The 21905-nt window shown below is 37.7% G+C and overlaps 1 protein-coding gene across 1 annotated transcript in view; it reads right to left on the minus strand.

The window, feature by feature from the left end:
- ARHGAP10 (Rho GTPase activating protein 10) overlaps nt 1-21905 on the minus strand; it is a 351063-nt gene that overhangs the window by 34875 nt on the left and 294283 nt on the right. Inside the window, exon 18 of the mRNA XM_011973261.1 lies at nt 18968-19118. Coding sequence (XP_011828651.1) covers nt 18968-19118 — 151 coding nt within the window. The remainder of the gene's footprint in view (nt 1-18967; nt 19119-21905) is intronic.

The following is a 21905-nucleotide window of genomic DNA, read 5'->3' on the forward strand; positions in this document are numbered from 1 at the left end:
AAAAAAAATATGGGTAGAGAATTATATATTCTAACTGCCTTCAACTGTGAGGGCATAACAAAACTATTATCAGATATAAAAATCCCCAAAGGATGGCCACACAAAGAACTATACTGGTAACACTCTTAGAGAAATTCCTTGAGTATTTAAATAAAAGCAGCAATATAAGATGTTCAGCTAACTTGACAATGTCCATTGTTGTCTTTAAAAAAATCTAAGACAAAAGAAAAGGAAAAGAACATAACCAAAATAATCCAGAACTGAAACTCTGGAAAATACCAACATGGTGGGGATGGGTAGATCAGAGGGAGTTGACAGCCCATTAAATTATTTGCCTTATTGGAAGTGGGGAGAGAAATATAAATAGTTTAAGAAAGTAACAGAGAAGTAACACTAAGTTTCAAAACAAAGGCACCACTTTAGAAACCAAAAAATATATATATCATTTTAAAAAGCAGAAGAACATTTGCTTTTTTGAAGAGAAAGCAGAAAACGGCAATTGTATCAAAATTCATTAAGTGAAAAAATGACAGAAATCCTAATATGACAGTAATTGCAATATATATAAATGGCCTAAACTCACCAATTAAAACACAGTGACACTCCAAATGTATTTTTTAAACCCAATAGTATGTTGACTACAAGAAACATGCTTCAGACAAAAAGGCCAAAAAAGGTTAAAAAATAAAAGATCAAAAGATGAATATATTAAGCCAATATGAACCAAAAGGAAATGATCTTAATAAACCACATGAGAATCATTTTATAATAATAAAGGAAAGAAATAGTTAAATGGGAAGATAAGCACCTGATAACACAGCCTCAAGCAAAAAAAATGACAGAAGTACAAAGAAAAAGAGAAAAATCAACAATTATAGTTGCAGTTTTTAAAACTCCTCTCAGATACGGCTATCAAGTTGACCAAAAAGAAAGATATATCTGTAATCAACATTGCAAAGTTCATGTTTTATACACATGCATACAACTCACAATAATTAGAGGATGCACATTATTTTCAAAAACACATGGAATATTTTTGTAGGAAGGCTATAAAGTCTTATCAAATTCCAATGGATAAACACAGTATATAAATTCTCTTCTCAGATCAATACGGCAAAATAATCCATATACTGGTAAACTAAACACGATCAAGAAGAAAATCATAATGAAAATATTTAGAACTCAATGATAATAAAAAAAAATTCATATAAAAATTTGTGAAACATGCCAAAAAATGCCAAAATGGAGATTTATGGCTTTAAAATATTTGTTAGGAAACAAGAAGGGTTCAAAACATTTTATGCCATAAAAAGACAATTTTCCTAAATATTGGTAGTCAAAGAAGAGTCATGACTGTTTAAATATTGAAATTACAATCAATGTGAAGTTGACTATGAAACTAAAATTTACTGAAATATATTTGATTTTTTTATTTCAGTACATTTACTCCATAGGAATTAATCATATACTATAATACACACAACTTACTCCATAATACTGAAAAACTATTATTAAACTATTATTTTTATTATTTATTTGATGTAAGACTTTGAGGGAAAAAAATCTCCAGATCACAGTGAAAATCGATGAGAAAATGTGATCTGACATATAAAAGCTCACTTTAAACACAGAGAAATAAAGCTGAAGGCTAAACACCATCTATTGTACTTAGAGTGGCTTCAACCAAAATGAAATGAACACTTTCACCAGCAGGGGGTCAGCACAACTGCTCCAATTAACGTCTACCTCATGCCCCTATCCCCTTGTGCCTGAATTCATCCTCCTGACACCCTGCATTTTCTATCTTTTAAATAGGGCCACCCAATAAAAACCAATAATCTCACAATGTCCATTGTTGTCTTTAAAAAAATCTAAGACAAAAGAAAAGGAAAAGAACATAACCAAAATAATCCAGAACTGAAACTCTGGAAAATACCAACATGGTGGGGATGGGTAGATCAGAGGGAGTTGACAGCCCATTAAATTATTTGTCTTATTGGAAGTGGGGAGAGAAATATAAATAGTTTAAGAAAGTAACAGAGAAGTAACACTAAGTTTCAAAACAAAGGCACCACTTTAGAAACCAAAAAATATATATATCATTTTAAAAAGCAGAAGAACATTTGCTTTTTTGAAGAGAAAGCAGAAAACGGCAATTGTATCAAAATTCATTAAGTGAAAAAATGACAGAAATCCTAATATGACAGTAATTGCAATATATATAAATGGCCTAAACTCACCAATTAAAACACAGTGACACTCCAAATGTATTTTTTAAACACAATAGTATGTTGACTACAAGAAACATGCTTCAGACAAAAAGGCCAAAAAAGGTTAAAAAATAAAAGATCAAAAGATGAATATATTAAGCCAATATGAACCAAAAGGAAATGATCTTAATAAACCACATGAGAATCATTTTATAATAATAAAGGAAAGAAATAGTTAAATGGGAAGATAAGCACCTGATAACACAGCCTCAAGCAAAAAAAATGACAGAAGTACAAAGAAAAAGAGAAAAATCAACAATTATAGTTGCAGTTTTTAAAACTCCTCTCAGATACGGCTATCAAGTTGACCAAAAAGAAAGATATATCTGTAATCAACATTGCAAAGTTCATGTTTTATACACATGCATACAACTCACAATAATTAGAGGATGCACATTATTTTCAAAAACACATGGAATATTTTTGTAGGAAGGCTATAAAGTCTTATCAAATTCCAATGGATAAACACAGTATATAAATTCTCTTCTCAGATCAATACGGCAAAATAATCCATATACTGGTAAACTAAACACGATCAAGAAGAAAATCATAATGAAAATATTTAGAACTCAATGATAATAAAAAAAAATTCATATAAAAATTTGTGAAACATGCCAAAAAATGCCAAAATGGAGATTTATGGCTTTAAAATATTTGTTAGGAAACAAGAAGGGTTCAAAACATTTTATGCCATAAAAAGACAATTTTCCTAAATATTGGTAGTCAAAGAAGAGTCATGACTGTTTAAATATTGAAATTACAATCAATGTGAAGTTGACTATGAAACTAAAATTTACTGAAATATATTTGATTTTTTTATTTCAGTACATTTACTCCATAGGAATTAATCATATACTATAATACACACAACTTACTCCATAATACTGAAAAACTATTATTAAACTATTATTTTTATTATTTATTTGATGTAAGACTTTGAGGGAAAAAAATCTCCAGATCACAGTGAAAATCGATGAGAAAATGTGATCTGACATATAAAAGCTCACTTTAAACACAGAGAAATAAAGCTGAAGGCTAAACACCATCTATTGTACTTAGAGTGGCTTCAACCAAAATGAAATGAACACTTTCACCAGCAGGGGGTCAGCACAACTGCTCCAATTAACGTCTACCTCATGCCCCTATCCCCTTGTGCCTGAATTCATCCTCCTGACACCCTGCATTTTCTATCTTTTAAATAGGGCCACCCAATAAAAACCAATAATCTCTTGCTTTGAGTATTTCAATGGCTTCTCTGCCCAAATGATGTGTCTGCTCTAATGATGTTGTATCCAAGGAGGACTAAAGCAACCACAATGTGGCTTAATGTCTATGTTGGAAGAGGGTTCAGGAGCTGGGGGAGGAGAAAGCATACCCTCAAGAATCAACACCTCTGGGTAAAAGTCACAGTGGCAGACTAACAGCTCTGAGAAGAAAATCTACAGGAAGAGCCTGAAATGGAGGGGATTATAAAATGCTGCAGTAGGATGAGAGTTTTGTTTGGCTAATTTGTATAAGCCTGTTTAAAACATAATCTTTGAACTAAGCATGAGATAGTCATGTCCTAATTTCTACCATATGGCAAATACTATGACAGTAAAATCTCCTAACCATTGCAGCCTTTCCTCCTAATGTTACCCAGGACATTCAGGGCACTGAAAAGGAGAGCAGTGTCTAGTATCAGAAACAGAACTGCCAAACTCATTTCGTATATATTCTAGCATAATTTCTACTCTGCTAAAACAAAGTCTGGGTTGCTATATCATGTCAAAAAGTAGTACCTAATGCTGCACTGAATAGTGAAAACTGAAATAAACCAAAACTTATATTTTCCTACCCCAGTTCAAATGCTTTTGGAATTGACAGAGATTAAAGGATATAGCTGACATCCATTCCTTTTTTTTTTTTTTTTGAGACTGAGTCTCGCCCTGTCACCAGGCTGGGGTGCAGTGGTGCGATCTTGGCTCACTGCAACCTCTGCCTCCTGGGTTCAAGCGATTCTCATGCCTCAGCATCGCAAGTAGCTGGGATTACAGGTACATACCACCACACCCAGCTAATTGTTGTATTTTTAGTAGAGGCGGAGTTTCACCATGTTGGCCAGGATGGTCTCAATCTCCTGACCTCATGATCCACCTGCCTCGGCCTCCCAAAGTGCTTACAGGTGTGAGCCACCACCATGCCCGGTCAACATCCATTTTTTAATGATCTAGTGCCTGGAAAGAGTAGAGTGCACCATACTGTTTCCTCAAATGTGGTAAATACAGGTCAAAGTATACTACTTACTCCCTACAAAAGGAAACATCTCAGACTGTCATATTGGATCAGGACAATGACCCATCTTGTATGGCACTCTGTTTTAACAAGGACATCCAAAGATGCTCTAGTTGTCCACAGCCTCTTCCTTTCTACCCAAGTCTTAGAAGTGCACCATAACACCCACTTGCTTTGAAACTACTCAGGCAGCAGTTTGTCATGGACCGTGAAACATTCAAGACCTCTAATTCTGAGTAAAGGAGCATGACTTCCAGAAAAACTTATGATTTATTACTGCCCCAAAGGCAGGATTACAGTTTCGTCCAAAATTTTGATTTTGCATTTTGTCACTAGCACTCTAATAATTATTAGCTTTCAGAAACTGGGTGACTAGGTCTCATTACGTATTGTTAGACTGAGGGAAACTGAAAAAGATCATGACGAAAGAACACAGAAAAATCACCTATCTCACCCAGCTGGATTATCTAAGACTGTTTTTTTCCAAGTAGCTCATTCCTGAGTTTTTGAAGAAAACTGAACAGCCTTGTTTCTTCACAGCTTACCCAGATGCTTGGCTGGACCAAAATGTCATCGTGTTCCAGGACCTCATCTAGCTAGAAGTTGTAATCTATACATAGAATGACCAGGGCACGCAGAGCAGTCTGAGGAGCATGGCTGAGAAAGGTCAAAGTCAGGTCCAAACCCCAATCAACACCTAACCAGCCAAAGAAAACCTGGCACTCCCTCTCCAACCTTCCCTATGATAGTCAACTTGTATTAGAGTCCATTCTCACGCTGCTAATAAAGACATACCCGAGATGGGGTAATTTATAAAAGAAAGAGGTTTAATTGACTCATAGCTCAGTATGGCTGGGGAAGCCTCAGGAATCTTACAATCACAGCAGAAGGGGAGGCAAACATGTCCTTCTACACATGATGGCAGGAAGGAGAAGTGCCAAGCAAAAGGCAAAAGCCCCCTTATAAAACCATCAGATATTGAGAGAAGCCACTCACTATCACAAGAACAGCAGGGAGGTAACTGCTCCCACGATTCAATTACCTCCCACGGGGTCCTTCCCACGACATGTGGGGATTATAGGAACTACAATCTAAGATGAGATCTGGGTAGGGACACACCAAATCGTATCACAACTTCAACTGAAATGGCTAAGGAATTGAGCAAGATAACTTTCTTCGAGAAGCACTATCAACAGAGGCACCAAACAGATAAGATCTACAGAAAGAAACAGTCCAAAGCAAGATAAAAATTAAAGTTAGATATTTTTCAGCCCAGATATTTATTCTCATCCTCCACAAAACCTAGGCCAGGGAATTATATCATATTATCTCATATATTAGTTTTCCTTAACTAGAAAAGTAAACACACACACACACCACACACACACACACACACACACACACAGGCAGTTCCTTTATTAAACAAATTAGAATAGTAAAGATAGGTTATGGAATACTAAGTTTGACATTAAAATGAAACCTTTTAAAAACTGTGAATGTAGGAATATCTTTCTTTAAAAAGAAAATCAACTCTACCCTACCATCCAAAGGAAATTCTTCTTTACTGTCCATACAGTAGTAGGTATTGCGTGATTACTCTAGAAAAAAAGTCCAGATTCTTTCATCAGAAAATCTTCCTTAAGTCTTACATTAGGGGAAAAAAGGGAGAAAGACTAAGACATTAACCTTGCCAACTGCCCATTAAGGAAAGCAGCTACCTGTGTTTCTCACCACGGGCAGGTGCACTGAGATGCAGGTTGTAACTGCTGCAAGGTAGAGAGCTTCCTAAAGTCCCCTTTAGCCCAATTCTCAGTTACACTGCAAGCTCAAGTAATGCCATCCAGGGTAAGGGGCAGAACAACCTCACTCCTCCCATTTTCCCTCTGAAACAAGGCAAGCCAAAATGGGAACTATAATGAAGTCAAATAATGTACAGATGAATGACAGTCAGTTGCTAGATAATAATTCACTTGGCTAATATAATGTATCTGAAATTCTCTCTAGAAAAAGAAAAATGTGACTTCTCAAGAAAATAGCTTCCTACTTTCAATCTCAAAAGCACAGAAACAAAACGACATACAGATCTGCATCCCCCCCAAAAATGAAAAGGCAACTCCTGAACTATAAATTAAAATGTCACATTAAGGCATGAAAAGATGTAACGAAATTGCCATAAACTTAAGAAGTAGATTTTATTTTCTGTTGCCCAAAGATTTAAAGAAATTAAGCATAATGCTTGCCCCAGAAAGCTACTATGACAGCTAAAATATGCCAAAAGTGCATGCCAGGAAAAGCTGATGAGAGAATCGGCTGTTAAAACCAATCACATGACAAAAAATAAAGACGGCATTATAAAGTTATAGCAACAGCTAATAGGCATCAGGTTACAACTCCAGGAACCACCTCTACCTCTTGCAAAGGTCAATGGAAATCTGCAGCAATTCAATTATAAAGCAAGTAAGACCAGTTCAGTTGCAATGTCAACAGAAGTCAAAGCAAATTGCTTTACTCTATAAAGCAAAGAACATTTTTATGTCATAATCACAGTCCTGGGGCATTGTTTAAAGACTAAAATTTTTGCCTATATAAACAAAAAATACAACAGCCATGTGTTATTATTCTTGGGAACCCAAAACTACTCAGATACTTAAACTATCTTCCATAAACTTTGAGGAAGCTGCCACTTTGACAGCTCAGGAAATTTAGAGCACTGTGCTCAGAGCACAACTTCAGTCCGGCTGAGACACTGAGGGCTGCCAGACTCCTTGCTTTTCACCTCTCCTCCCCTGTTCGTCTCACCTAAGAAGGAAAGTTCATTATTATTAATTGCCAGATGGAGGCCGGGGCAGTGGCTCACACCTGTAATCCCAGCACTTTGGGAGGCCAAGGTGGGTGGACTACCTGAGATCAGGAGCTCAAGACCAGCCTGACCAACAGGGTGAAACCCCGTCTCTACTAAAAATACAAAAAGCAAATTAGACGGGCGTGGTGGCAGGGGTCTGTAATCCCAGCTACTCGGGAAGCTGAGGCAGAAGAATCGCTTGAACCTGGGACGCAGAGATTGCAGTGAGCCAAGATCGTGCCATTGCACCCCAGCCTGGGCAACAAGAGCGAAACAGTCTCAAAAAAATAAATAAGTAATTGCCAGAGGGAGATGATAGTTACCAATAAACTTAGGTATAATGTTGGACAAAAATAACCAGAAATGAAAGACTAAATTACATTTTATTTGAAAGCATACCAAACATGAAAGCACATCTGAAGCTATTCTGCTTCAGATATCAGGCTCTCAAGAAAATATAAGCTAAAATTATTCAATATTCACTACATATTGGCTGGTTTACATCCACTAACTCAGTTGTTCCAGGCAAAAACCATGTCAAAGTTTTATTGTCCAAACTTGTAAGGCTTAGAGGGGGATTTGCTGAGATCATAAACAACATCAAGAGGAGGGCAGAAATTTAAACCCAGGTTTAAATCCAAAGTTAACCACAAGTGAGTCAACCATTCAATAAAACTCTTTGCTGCCTAAGTATTTCCGGTAATAGGGATCCCCAAAACGCCAGGACAACGCGACCATGAGAAAGAAGCCTGGGCAAAAGGTGAAAGACACACGAAGTCTAACAAGAAAACACTAAGCAGTGAGAGACAGTCATTCTCAGTTAGTGCCAATGAAGTCTCTCCAGGCCAGCTCATGCTTAAGGGACTCCATTCCCTTTCTTTCTAGACTCTGCTTCTCAATCCTTCCATTTCAAAATTTTAAACGTATACCCAACACAACAGTATGAAACACAGCTTGCTTCAGAGTTAAGTTGAAACATTTGTAAACTAAACACATATAAATGTATGCAGTATGTGTATATGTGTGTATATATATGTATGTCTTACAAGTAATACACTATAGACAAGATATGAAATACAAATATGTATAAAGAAAATCACAAACTCTTACCACCTAAGGATAACCATTGTTATAACTGATTATTTTTCCAGATGTACTTATAGTATATTCATATACTATATTTATATACTATATTTATATAGTATATTTAAATATACTGTAAGCATCTTATAGTATATTTAAATACATAGTTTTTCCTTTAAAAATGAGAATGTTTTTGAAAACTCCATTTTAAAACTTGCTTTTTTCATTCAAAAGCATACTGTACACTATTTCTATGGATACATCTTTATCATCCCAGGATGGAAAGAGGCCTATGTGTGATGAGTAAGACATCTGCATCATCTGACTGTGTTTGGCTGGGCTGTAGAATACAAAGTCCTCTTATAAGTACATCCATACAGTAGAATGCATAGAATACTATACAGCAGTGAAGAAAGGAGAAAGCTCTCTTTGTACTGACATAAAAAGCAACACAAGATACACTATAAAATTTTAAAAAATAAAAAAGGTACGAAACCGACTCTTCAGTGCAGAAGAGAGTAAATAAGAATTCATATTCCTATTTGCTTATTGCGGTGGTTAATATTGAGTGTTAACTTGATTGGACTGAAGGATGCAAAGTATTGTTTCTGGGTGTGTCAGTGAGGGTGTTGCCAAAGGAGATTAACACCTAATCAGCTGCCAGAGCGGCTGGAATAAAGCAGGCAGAAGAAGGTGGAAAGACTTGACTTGCTGAGTGTTCCAGCCTTCATTCTTCCATGCTAGATGTTTCCTGCCCTCGAACATCAGAGTCCAAGTTCTTCAGCTTTTGGATTCCTGGACTTACGCCAGTGGGCTTTCGGGTCTTCGGTCACAGACTGAAGGCTGCACTGTCAGCTTTCCTACTTTTGAGGTTTTGGGACTCGGACTGGCTTCCCTGCTCTTCAGCTTGCTTGCAGATGGCCTATTGTGGGACTTCACCTTGTGATCATGTGAGTCAATACTCCTTAATAAACTCCCCTTCAACATATACATCTATCTTACTCATTCTGTCTCTATACAGAACCCTAATACAATTGTATATAAGCATAAAGAATTCTAGAAGGATAGGAAACTATAGGTTGAACCATATAAAAATGATGATATTCAATCATGTTTGGCATATACCAACAGCAGTTTCACAAGGCACAAACTTGCTAATAACTGATCATCAATCCAATGTACATCTCAACTCCAGAAGGATTTCAGAAACTACAAGTTGAACTACACGAAATTCTCAATGATTACGTTTGGCCTATAATATGGGGGGGGGGGGGGAGCATTGAAATTGCTGATGTTAGATAATTTTTGACCTAAAAGATGGCAATTTTATGTGCTTCAACCCATGAACATCAATGGTTACAGATCTGGCTTGCAGATGCAGGCACTGAGTCAATGGGATGGAACAGATCTTTCCACTTTGTATCTTTTTATACTTTTTGAATTTTCAAACATGGGAATATATTATTTATTTAATTATTTTTAATAAACAAAGACAGGGAGAGAAGTGGGAGGAGAAAACAGAAAAGTAACAGCAAAATCTCATATATTCAGGCAGCATCAAATTCCAAAATGTGTTCACTTTCTAAATTTCTAATAGCCTGTTAAAGTATCAGGTACCTGAGATATCCTCACTACAACCAATCTATGACCAAATGTTTGTTCATTTAGATAAGTGGTGGCATAAATTACAATAACATTCTTTTGCAGTACTTAATATCACTGAAATAAAATGGGTCACTTCCCTCCCCCGTCTCTCATAAAAAAAACAGGCCTGGACTTCTCTCCTGGAGGGCCCATGCTTGTTACAGTGTTTTATGTTCCATATTTAAAACTAGAGTCTTCTCTGGCTCTTCCTTCTTTATCTCCTGGATCAAGACCACAGCTCTGACTCCCTTACAACACTAACCTTTTTTTTTTTTTTAAATGGAAAAACTAAGAATCATTCTTAAAATTAAAAAATAAACAGCATTGTTAGAAATGCACAGAGTAGGCCGGGCGCGGTGGCTCACGTCTGTAATCCCAGCACTTTGGAAGGCCAAGGCAGGCGGATCAAGAGGTCAGGAGATTGAGACCATCCTGGCTAACATGGTGAAAAAACCCTACTAAAAATACTGAAAATAGCTGGGCTTGGTGGCGGGCGCCTGAAGTCCCAGCTACTCGGGAGGTTGAGGCAGGAGAATGGTGTGAACCCGGGAGGCGGAGCTTGCAGTGAGCGGAGATTGCGCCATGGCACTCCAGCCTGGGCGACAGAGTGAGAGACTCCATCGAAAAGAACGGAACGGAAAAGGAAAGGAAAAGGAAAAGGAAAAAAAAGAAAAGAAAAGAAAAGACACGCACAGAGTATCTCTGAAAGACTCACAAGACAAATGGCAATATCTGTTGGCTCCAGGGAAGAGAAGTTCACAGTTGCCTTTATGTTCAGCACTCTAGAACACTTAAGAACCCCAGATCCTGGAATCAGACTGCCTGGGTTCCATCCTAGCTTTGTCACAGATGTGGGTGAGTGATTGGCCTTCTCTATGCCTCAGTTTCCTGAACTCTAAAATAGAGATAATAATACTACCCATAGGATTGTCCTGGATATTATCTAAGTTTAGTAACTATTGCCAATAACAGTACTTGGTATATAACATGCTAATACGTAACTGTTCAAAGTTATTACTCTCTGAATTTTGTATCATGCTCCTGCATGCACTACTAAAGATTTTAAGAAAAAGAGTATACCGTCCTTTTCAATAGCCAAGATAATAAACAGAAACTTAATCACTATTTCTCTTTAAAGAGAAAACTAAAACCCATTACCATAATCACATTTCATGCTCAAAAACTTGTGCTGCTGATTTTAAAAACTATTAGTAGACCCAAAATGCCAGTCTCAAAATTCATTTTTTGTTGTTGTTGCAGATGGGGGTCTTGATCTGTCACCTAGGCTGGAGTGCAGTGGTGTCATCACGGCTCACTGCAGCCTCAACCTCCCAGGCCCAAATGATCCTCCCAAAGTGCTGGGATTATAGGAGTGAGCCACTGAGCCTGGCCCCAAATTTCATTTTCATAGGCTTAAAGGGTCCCCCCCCCCCAATCTAAAGGTGACCCTGTAGCCCTTCTTAATACAGCTTAGGAGGGCACAGAGAACGGTAGAATGAGCATGCAGAGAGAACCAGGTTGCAAAGACACAACCCAGACCTAAGAAAAGCCAACTGGAGACAACTCATGATAAATACAAGGAGTGTTCTCTGGCATTGCCTCAGTCTTGCATCATTTATTTTTCCTCAACAGTTGGTAAGAAATCAGTAAGTAAAAATTAACTGGCCACAGATTGGCTTTGTTCTATTAATTGTACACAACACTCTTAGATCATGGTCATTTTAATCATGGGCCATAGAGTTTTCAGAGCCATAGAAGTTACTTGAAATTGGTCACACAGAGAAACACCTTCTCCCTCAAGATTTCCGCTCATCTTCCTGGCTATCAAAGAAAATGTTTTAAATCAGTCACTCTTGACAGCCTTAAAATTCCATTTCATTCAGGATAAACAATACTTTGGTTGGTTTGAAAAGATGTTTCTTAGACAGCCCAGCTACCTCCTACGCCACAAGAGTTTCAAAGGGGGCTATAAAGAGAGTGACAGCTGCTTGAATTCAGAACTAGAAATTAAAATAAAAGCTATTAGAAGTGAAGAAAAAACCCACTCCACAGGGAGACAAGCTTTAAAGATTTTTTCTCTCTTCTATAAATCTGAGTTACCTGCCATGAACTTATTTTCACCACAGAAGCAACTATGTATTTTTTTAAAGGCATTAAATAAGCTTTTTTTTTTCCTCCTCCAGAGAAAGGGGGAAATGTTCATCCCACACAGAAGCACAGTTAAGATTACATAGGAAGCAATAGAAGTTGCCTTTCACTTTGTCACTAGCATTGTGGTGGGGGGGGTGCTGAGCCTCACAGGAGGTTTCTGGGGAGACACCAACGCAGGGGAGGCATCCCACATAATTTCCAGGCACGCCACAACTCAATTACAGCCCTGAATCTTCTGGCTGCCTTTTCCAACCCATTGATCTCATCATTGTAAAAGTGAGTTAAGAAATAATCTGTCTACATATACTGTCACACATTCAAGCCTGGTCTTAAACTTCACAACACAGTAATTCCATGTCAAGGAATCCTAACACTGCTGTGAGGCGATGGCAAGGGGCTTCCAGGCTTGGGAAGTTATTACCCAGAGCCCACCCATGAAATGCTATGCCAAAAAAAAAATTGGTAAGAATGGAGAAAAGACAGACTGCCAATCTTAAGACAAAGATCTGCTTGTTCAGTTACCTGGATTGATTATAATTCTGCATCGAGCTGATGCATATTTACAAGGAAACATCAATAGCTACAGAATGTTGACAAAAATCCATGCCAACAATGGTTTTCCAGTGGTACTTCTCACACCTCCACATAGTTTGTGTCCTGCTAACATCGTGGGAAAGACACAGTAGTTACAATTCACTTGTGAAAACATATTCTCATAAAGGGGCATTCTACAGACGCTCTCTTGGGAACTGAGGTTACAGGGTGCGCCGCTGCCGTGAATGTGAACTATGCATCCTTGGCTTCTAATGAAGGGTCTCCCTAGAGTGAGTGGCCTCCCACCCCTCAAAATACGAGCCTACGGATGAACGCGGATATATGCACCTGTGAGGAAAAACTGGAGAAAAATGAGCTCTACTTTGCTCATGGTTATAAGACTGTTCTTTTTCTAAGTAGATGGAACATTTTAGTAACTATTTACTATTTCTCTCTTTCCACTGACTTTCCATATACACTATTTCCACATACACTTTTTATACCAAGACATTCTACACCATTTTTTACTAAATCTATTTTCCAAAGCAGTTACATATGAGAATACATATTGAACACACTAACAAAATGGCATGTTTCCTTCCTTTTGATGGAAAGATGGTCTATTTTTAAGCTGCAAGGAAAAAACTGAAGACAAAAACAAAAACATAAACACAATGATAGATTTACCTATGAGCTTAATCTGTGGCGAATAATGTCCACTTTATCTGCCTTGATCTCCGCATCTAGTCAGTTCAGAAGTCCCTGATTTGCTTTAACATCTCTCCCAGATATCCATTTTATTTTTGCTTCCTAGTGCTAATTCAAGCCCACTTCAACCTCAGCCTAAATTACTTCATCAGCCTTTTACCATGGCTGCCTTTCAGATTCCTACTGGCAGATTAAGACAGATTAAGTTTCTTAAATATTATTTTCCAAATGTTACAACTCTTCTCCCTTGCTGAAAAATATGCAGTGGTTCCTCTTATCATTTTAAACCTAAAGCAACTTTCCCTGGCTTTAAGAGTACTACCCTGCAGCAGCAGCTATAGTTCGAGTGCTTACTGTGTGCCAGACATTAGGCTAAACACATTAACAACTGAACCTTCTCAACCATCCTCAGTGGTAGATACTATTACCACCCTGATTTTGTAGCTAATAAAATAGATTTAGAGAGGGTGAGCAATTTATCCATGAGTACAGAGTCAGGATACATATTCCCCAGCCCAGGCTCCAATGCACCCCTCTGTCCCCTAGGCTGTCTCTCCTGGGTCTAAATCTTCCACATTAGGTCCACCTATCATTCACAACCGGCAACGCTGTCCCCTTCTAATCAGGGAGTCTCACACCTGGCTCCGGCTCTCTGCTCCTGCCATGCCTCAGTCACGCTACTCCCCTTACCTGAAACCCTTTCCCACACAACTGCCAAAGCAGCTCATTTTAAGGAAACCAGAGAGCCTCTCCTACAGACTTCCCTTCCTCAGAGCTAGCACTGGGTACTCATTGCCACATTGTTTCTTATTTCACTGCAGTGACAAATAGAATGGGAATAGAAAATCAGCTCCTTGAGAAGAAAAACTGTATGTGGCAGGATGTGGAGCATACAAAAGCTCTTCAATAGATACGTGGTATAATTCTGATTTTCATATTTAGTATAATAAAAACCACTAATAAACGGTAGAGGCAAAAACAACTTCCAAATGGCTAACAGCATTCCATCGTTTAGAATTAAAAATCTACATTTAAAAAGACCACAAAATGGCCTGCTTTTTAATTTTCTATTCTCTGGCTCATGCCTCAAAATCAAACCAGACTCTTTCAACCTACCCTAAGACAGTTAATTTATATCATCAGCATTGCTCTTGTTGATATGTGACATTTAAATTTTAGCTAATTATTCAAAGTTCTAATTTGATATTACTCAGGCTGAAAGGACATCTACATATGACTTATTTGTCCTACTCTGATTTTTAGAGACTCATCTAGATCAAGATATGTTCCTACTTAGGACACAAGGAAATGATCACGTGTCATTGTTTATCCATCTCTGCCCCGCTCAACAGTATTTTCACTTTTTGCTGAGAAGGCTCTGTATCCTCATCATGGTATCTACCACGCTGTAGGACTACAATAACACATGCTCAACAAAATGTGCTGCAGTTAGCACATTCGTGATCCAAATGTGAAAGTGCCAACCCGACGATACCCAAGTAAGACCAACACTCAAATGTTATTAAATCTTGCCAATTGGCTTGCAAGATGATTTTGTTTTCAACTCACTGTAAGTCATATTTTTTTAAGTTGCCTAAATAAGTAAGCTGCTATATCATGTTACAAAAGAAGACAGGCGAAGAATACTTAATTACACAAGAAGATACATATAAAACCTAGTTCTGTAAATGTCTAGTTCTGTTTAAAATTAGAGCTAGCATGAAGAAAGAGATTCAGATGGTAATCCTCTTCTCCCTGACTCCCCGAACCTTCGCTTAAAATTTCTTCTGCCTTGAATGAAAAATAACAAAGATCACTTTGATCTCATATAGCCTCCTGAACTTTCCTTGTATTTGGGGGAATTACAATAAACACAACAGCCCCTCTTTATGTCAGAGATTGTAAGGACATGCACTTGGAGTGGGGGCAGGAGAAAACAAACACATAACATATATTTAACATTTTTAGAGTCATCTCACTAGTTCTAAAGAAATAAAAACATAGGATATAACTTGAAAATGAAATGAAAGCAAACCTTTGATTTCTAATCTTTTTAGCACTTAGCAGCCTACCTCATATTTTGCTTTTTCTAACTGACTTAGCCAAATCTACTCAGCTTTGATGTTCATGAGATTAAATGTTATATGAAAACTGAGCAATATGGCTTCAACAAAATAATAAAAGATGAGAATCTCACAAAGATTTAACAGCTGCTCTAATTTAAGAAAACTAGCCAGATATTATATCCATTTTAGTTCATATTAATCATCAATAAAGAACCTTAAGCAAGTAACTAGAATTTTAAAGTCTTTTGCAAATAAGTTTAATATCATTTAATCACATATTACAAAGAAAAATAATGAGCATACACAGTACAGCTAAATGCGCCAACGCCAATGGAAGTCTTTACTAAAGTAAAAGACACTCGGTTTATTTAGTTACACTGGTCATCTCTCAATTGGGAGTGGGGGTGAGGCTGAATGAACATAACAGAAAACATGTCTCCCAGCAAAGGATCTCCCCTCCGGCTTCATGCTGGGTTTTCCACATCCAGGCCCATCCTACCGTGACACATGCTAACAGGCTTGCTGACTCTTCACTGATGCTTTTTTGATCTGCCTGATGTTGAACTGAAACCAATTCCGAGTGTGTTCCAAGACTGGCTGTTTGGGACATCACACAGTTTCATACTCTACTCAGTGTAGAAGAAGAAATAACACACCACAAACCACTTCACTCAAATACCAAATCTCTGACCAAATCATAGGGCTGAAGAACATCTCCAGTCATCCAATCCAGTTCCTCGAATCTTGGCAGATAGTCTACCTAACTTATAAGCAAAAACTATTCGTCCTGGATTTGATTAAGTCAAATTTAACTTATACTACAATGAGTCAAGGGGCAGGGGCAGGGAAGAGAGAAGCATATTTGTATACACATTTTCTATCTGTCCCATATAAACTAGAACATTTGGAAAAATAATCAACCAAAGTTGTCTATAATAATGCATATTTTAACCCAAACTAGATTAACATAGGAAGTCACTTCACTATTAACAATAAGAAAAAAATACAAAAAAATTAAACTTTTTGAAAACTTCAAGTCGTTTTGACAATTACATGATTCAAGCTACTTAAAAAAAAATTAAGTCCTAATGACAAGAATACATCTTCTTTTGGAAGTAAAGTTTTCAATATGCTAAGTGACATTCAATAACATGAATAGTTGTTTTTAGTATTCTTTCCCTATATGCTTCCTTTCCAATAAATGTATTCACTTTCCCTTTTTTAGAATATGTAAAATATAAAAGCCTATGACAAAATATAGACCCTATTCTGTTCTCTCTGAAATAACTATTTTTTCACACAACTAAATCTTAACTACAAAAAACTGAGGGCAAGGGAGAATAACAGTTTTAAGTTGCTTTATCTTATCATATAACCTCTAAGACAAGATAAAATCACACTATGCCCAAACTTGAGTTTTCCTGATTCTGACAACTTAAAAAAAAAATCCCAATGTTGCAACCAAGGATGAATATAAAGCTATAAAATACTTCATGAAATACAAAATGTAGAACAAAACATCATATAATGAACATAAAAATCAGACTAAAGAAGTTGAGTATCTGACAATCTTTTCCCTTAAAAACCAAGCAATTTTAACGAATTATTTTATCACCTACAAGTTAGGAAGGCTATTGACTGCACACTAGCTTGAGTGTTCCCATAAGAGATGTGCTAAATACCACTACAGAAGCTTCTTACCATTAATAATCACTTAGCAATCCAATGATCAAAAGGTTAATCCACTAAATAAATTTGACTGGATATTATGACCCCATTGCTAAGAACATCAAAATAGTAGATGTGATCCTAAGACCAAAATGTCCTTCCTTAGTCATCTACCTCATGAAATAGAGTCAATTCCATTTTGCTCAAGGGCCAAGGATCCATTTGAGGTATTCTGTGTCTTCCTGATTTCTTTTTCCTTTCCTACTTTCCAACATTTGCTTATTTCACTATTTATTAACACCTCCATCAGAGGACAAGTAAGATGTAAGAGAAGGTGCAATTCAAACCAGTCACTTTTACTCCTATTAACAACCCTGCTGAGAAAGAATGAACGTGAGAAAGAGACAGAAGAAAAAAGTTAGCTAGGATCAGAAGTTGAAATGAGTGTCTAAAAGGAAGTACTGAAATTATAGCTTAATTGTAATGATTCATGTCCTTCCTCTGGAAATTATCCGATCGTAAAACTAATATTTGTATCATATATACCTTTGTCTTAAGCAATATAAAAGAATCCCACATTTTAGCCCCCCTGTGTCATTACAGGAGGCATTCTGAGTCTTCCTCGAGATACCTCTAAGTCAGGCAAGCTGAAGACAGTTGTCACTGCTTGCATGGATTTCTGGATATTAACCACCTGGCCATGTGTGCAGGCAGCTGCCTATGATGAAGGCATTGTATTTGTCCCCATCCTCATCCCCTTCGTCACTCTGCTAATCTCACACTTCCCAACTAACGTAACCTGGGTAGCTCAAGGATAATAAATGAAAGATTCTTTTCTTAAAAAAAGAGGACAAGAAGAAGAATGAAGACTACTTTCAAATTCAGCAAATGTTCTCAATAAGAGGAAGGCCTCATAAGACAAGTCACAGCTTCAGGCTGCGTACTGAAAATGCAGGTTTGGATAGCAGAATCATCTTATTCTCCACACCAATAACCACATGATTACAAATCAGCAATGGGAGGCCTGTGCACAGCTCCCAGTCTTGTTTTGTATGGATCAGTGCTGAAAACTCAGATTCTAGGCTCTGTAAAAACTGGGCAATCTGGCAACACTGAAACAACAGAGCCACATGGCAATGATTACCTAGAACAGGGTGGCTCAGATAGGACGTGAGAACTTCCACTGGCCAGAGTTCCACTGCAGCCCAGTTCCCACAGGCCTGGCCCAGGTAGGCAGGTCAACTTGCCACCCCTGCCGTAAGATGAAGCATTCTGCCTGATGAGCAAGTCAGAAAAATGGGGCAAGTAAGGCACACAAGCCGTAAACCCCGGTGTGATGGTGAACTGTGCCTTTAATCTAGATGCATTTAACATGAGACTCCATCCGCTCCTCTCATAAAAGATCTGCTTTAATTTTAGTTCCCCTTCCATTTGTCTCAGGGTTATGTAACCTCACAGGAGGTCACACAAGTCTCCCGAAAAAGAAATTTAAGCTGCCTTTTAAAAATAAAAAAAGAACCATGCATAACAAAGACAAACATAAAACCGAAACTTGAGTTTTCCCCCTTACAAAAAAGCTTCACCCTCCCTGTAAATCTCAAAATTATAATCTTAAGGGAAGAAGAAATGAAAACACAGACAACAGAAAACCGTGGCCTGCCCTGAGGACATCTGATATGTCATACTCTCAACATGCTATCAAGCAAAAAATATCATTAACATCTTACCATCTTCCAGCTCCAGACAAAGATTGTAGACGGCCACGGGCCTCTTGGTTCTCTGGCCTTGTCTCTTTGACTGCCTTGGTGGCGCATTTGGGGGTGATGCTGACAGGCAGGTCGGCTCAGGGAATGTGGTATCGGGCGGCGTCCGAAAAATCTGCCATCAAAGCATAAAGGACAGGAATTATTTACCATGAACAGAAACCTGTCTGTTACTCCAGTAAACGGGCACCACAACATTTGATCTGGAGTTCATTCAAGACAGGCTAGAGCCCAAAATTCATTCCTTCAAATGAAGGGAAGAAGTCATAGCCTTTTATTTTTTTAACAGAAGATTCCAAAATAAAATATCTGATTAAATTTAAGTCAAAACGACATCAGATTGTTATGTATCAGATAATTCATTCCAAAACTAAACAAGTAAAACTATCGTTAGCAGATATAGACAGTACCACAGCCCTTCATCTCCAAAGGAAGCAGCCAGGATAAAACATTAAAAATAAGTATTTCATTAAATTTTACAGAAGGTTATATTTACACCAAAACGTTGGCCTCAATTTTTTCCAAACTACGTAAACAGAAACATATGACTGCAAATACTTTTTACACATTTAAAAATAGCCTATGCTTATGAAATTACCTTTCTAGCTTCCCATTTACATTTTTCATAAAATGTTTTCTAGATTTTATCAATTCATTTAATACCCTCTAACCCCTCTTTTATTTCCCCTTTCATTTATGAAACCTAGAATATTAGCACCTTGATTTATCTACAATGTCATTCACAGATCAGTAATAATAACATTAATTAAAATGTGCTGCTCCTTTGCTTAGCAAATTTTGAGAAAAGCAATTTGTGCCACAAAGGAAAGCATATCATGCAGAGGTGATTGATAATAGACCCTCCCTAGCTGCGAGATCCCAGTTTAGAGGCTTCCTTCCAGCAATGCTGCAGGCCCTTCATCCTTCAATAAAGTCACAAAGTAAAATACATTAGAGATATCAACGTAATAGAAGCTGCATCTCTAAAGGGCTGACGTTCCTCAGGTGGAAGCAGAAAACAGGAAGAAAGTCAGTTAGCTTTAAACAAAACATGAATATAGAACCCACAAATACCTAATGTATGCAGGGCTTAAATCCTAGAGGGCAGGTTGATGGATGCAGCAAACCACCATGGCACATGTATACCTATGTAACAAACCTGCACGTTCTGCACATGTATCCCAGAACCTGCACATTCTGCACATGTATAATTTAAAAACAAAAAGCACTGTGAGAATGTCTCACTGTTTTATATTTTTTATATTAAAAGAAAAAGTGGGACACAAGCTTCCATACAAGTGAGGTGTATCACTTACATATACGTATCACTGAACAACTAACAACGATGTTGCAGTTTTAATTGCACAGTCTAAAAGTTCGCACCTTAAAACTATTACATACCAATAAAAATAAGCTATTTCAAAGAGAACATTTACTTTATAGTCCCATACTGCCCCCTCATGTGTAAACGAAATTTTTAAAAAATGATTTAAGTTACTGTAGACAAATATGTGCTAGTGAAAATTTAATTTATTGCTCCAACTGGTAACCTGCTAACAGCATGTTTCCACAAAATCTGTGTTCCAATAGGCCACTCTGGCCAACACTGAACTACTTATCTGCCTGAAAAACCCTCTGCGGCCTGGACTATCATCCACAGCTGCATTTACTGCCATGTGTCATTGTTCAGATGTAAGAAGGCTGTGGGGTGGTGGGAACAGGAGAGTAGTTAAGTTGAGAAGTCCCATAACAGTAAAGGAGAGAAGAAAAGCCAGGAAACAAGACTCCACTGAAAAAAAAATGGCACCTGTGACATTTAAAACAGCTCCCCAGCTTACCTAACATGTTTGATGTTTACAAACATGGCAGATGCCTCTAGGATGTCACCAGAATAGAAAATAAAGCCACACACACAGCCAGTATATCCAAAGCATAAATTAGCAAAGAAAAAGTTATATCCCAACAACTGATGATGGATAGATGATAACCTTCCAAACAGAAACGGTGCAAATGCTGAAAACTGCCCCACCTCTTTCCTCCAGTTTGAAGAGGGTGTTGGGGAAAGGGTGTGGAGGGGTGAGGTGTGGAGGCGACCCCAAACTGCGGAGCCAGACTATCAAGCAAAACGAGACCCTGCAGAGGACTGATCTCAGTCCTTCCCAGCACCTCAGTCCAAATCTCTTGGTCTCCAGAAGACGTAAGGCACTGTTTAGCTCACATCAGAGTATCTGGGAATGAGGACCAGGCTTTGGAGTCTGTTTTGTTTTCTCTGGTTTACATCTTAAAGCTCCTCATGTGATTCTTTTGTGTAGTCAAGACTAAGAAAAAGTGATTTAGATATAGGTATTCCACAGTTATTTTATACTTGTCTCAGATGAACAAAAGTCAATATCAAAACACCAGAAAATGGGAGTGTAAATGAGTTCAACCATTGTGGAAGACAGCGTGCTGATTCCTCCAAGATTTAGAAACAGAAATATTAATACCATTTGACTCAGCAATCCCATTACCAGGTATATACCCAAAGGAACGTAAATCATTCTGTTATAAAGATACATGCCATGTGTATGTTCACTGCAACACTATTCACAATAGCAAAGACATGGAATCGACCCAAATGCCCATCAATAATAGACTGGATAAAGAAAATGTGGTGTATATACATATACCATAGAATACTATGCCGTCATAAAAATGAACAAGATCCTGTCCTTTGCAGGGACGTGGATGGAGCTGGAAGCCATTATCCTCAGCAAAGTAATGCAGGGAAAATAATAATAATAATAATAATAATAATAATAATAATTTAAAAACGCATGTTCTCACCTGTAAGTAGGAGCTGAACGATGAGAACCATGGACACATGGGGGAACACACACTGAGGCCTGTCAGTGGGGCAGGG

Source organism: Mandrillus leucophaeus, unplaced genomic scaffold, assembly GCF_000951045.1.
Source record: "Mandrillus leucophaeus isolate KB7577 unplaced genomic scaffold, Mleu.le_1.0 Scaffold136, whole genome shotgun sequence".
NCBI lineage: Eukaryota > Metazoa > Chordata > Mammalia > Primates > Cercopithecidae > Mandrillus > Mandrillus leucophaeus.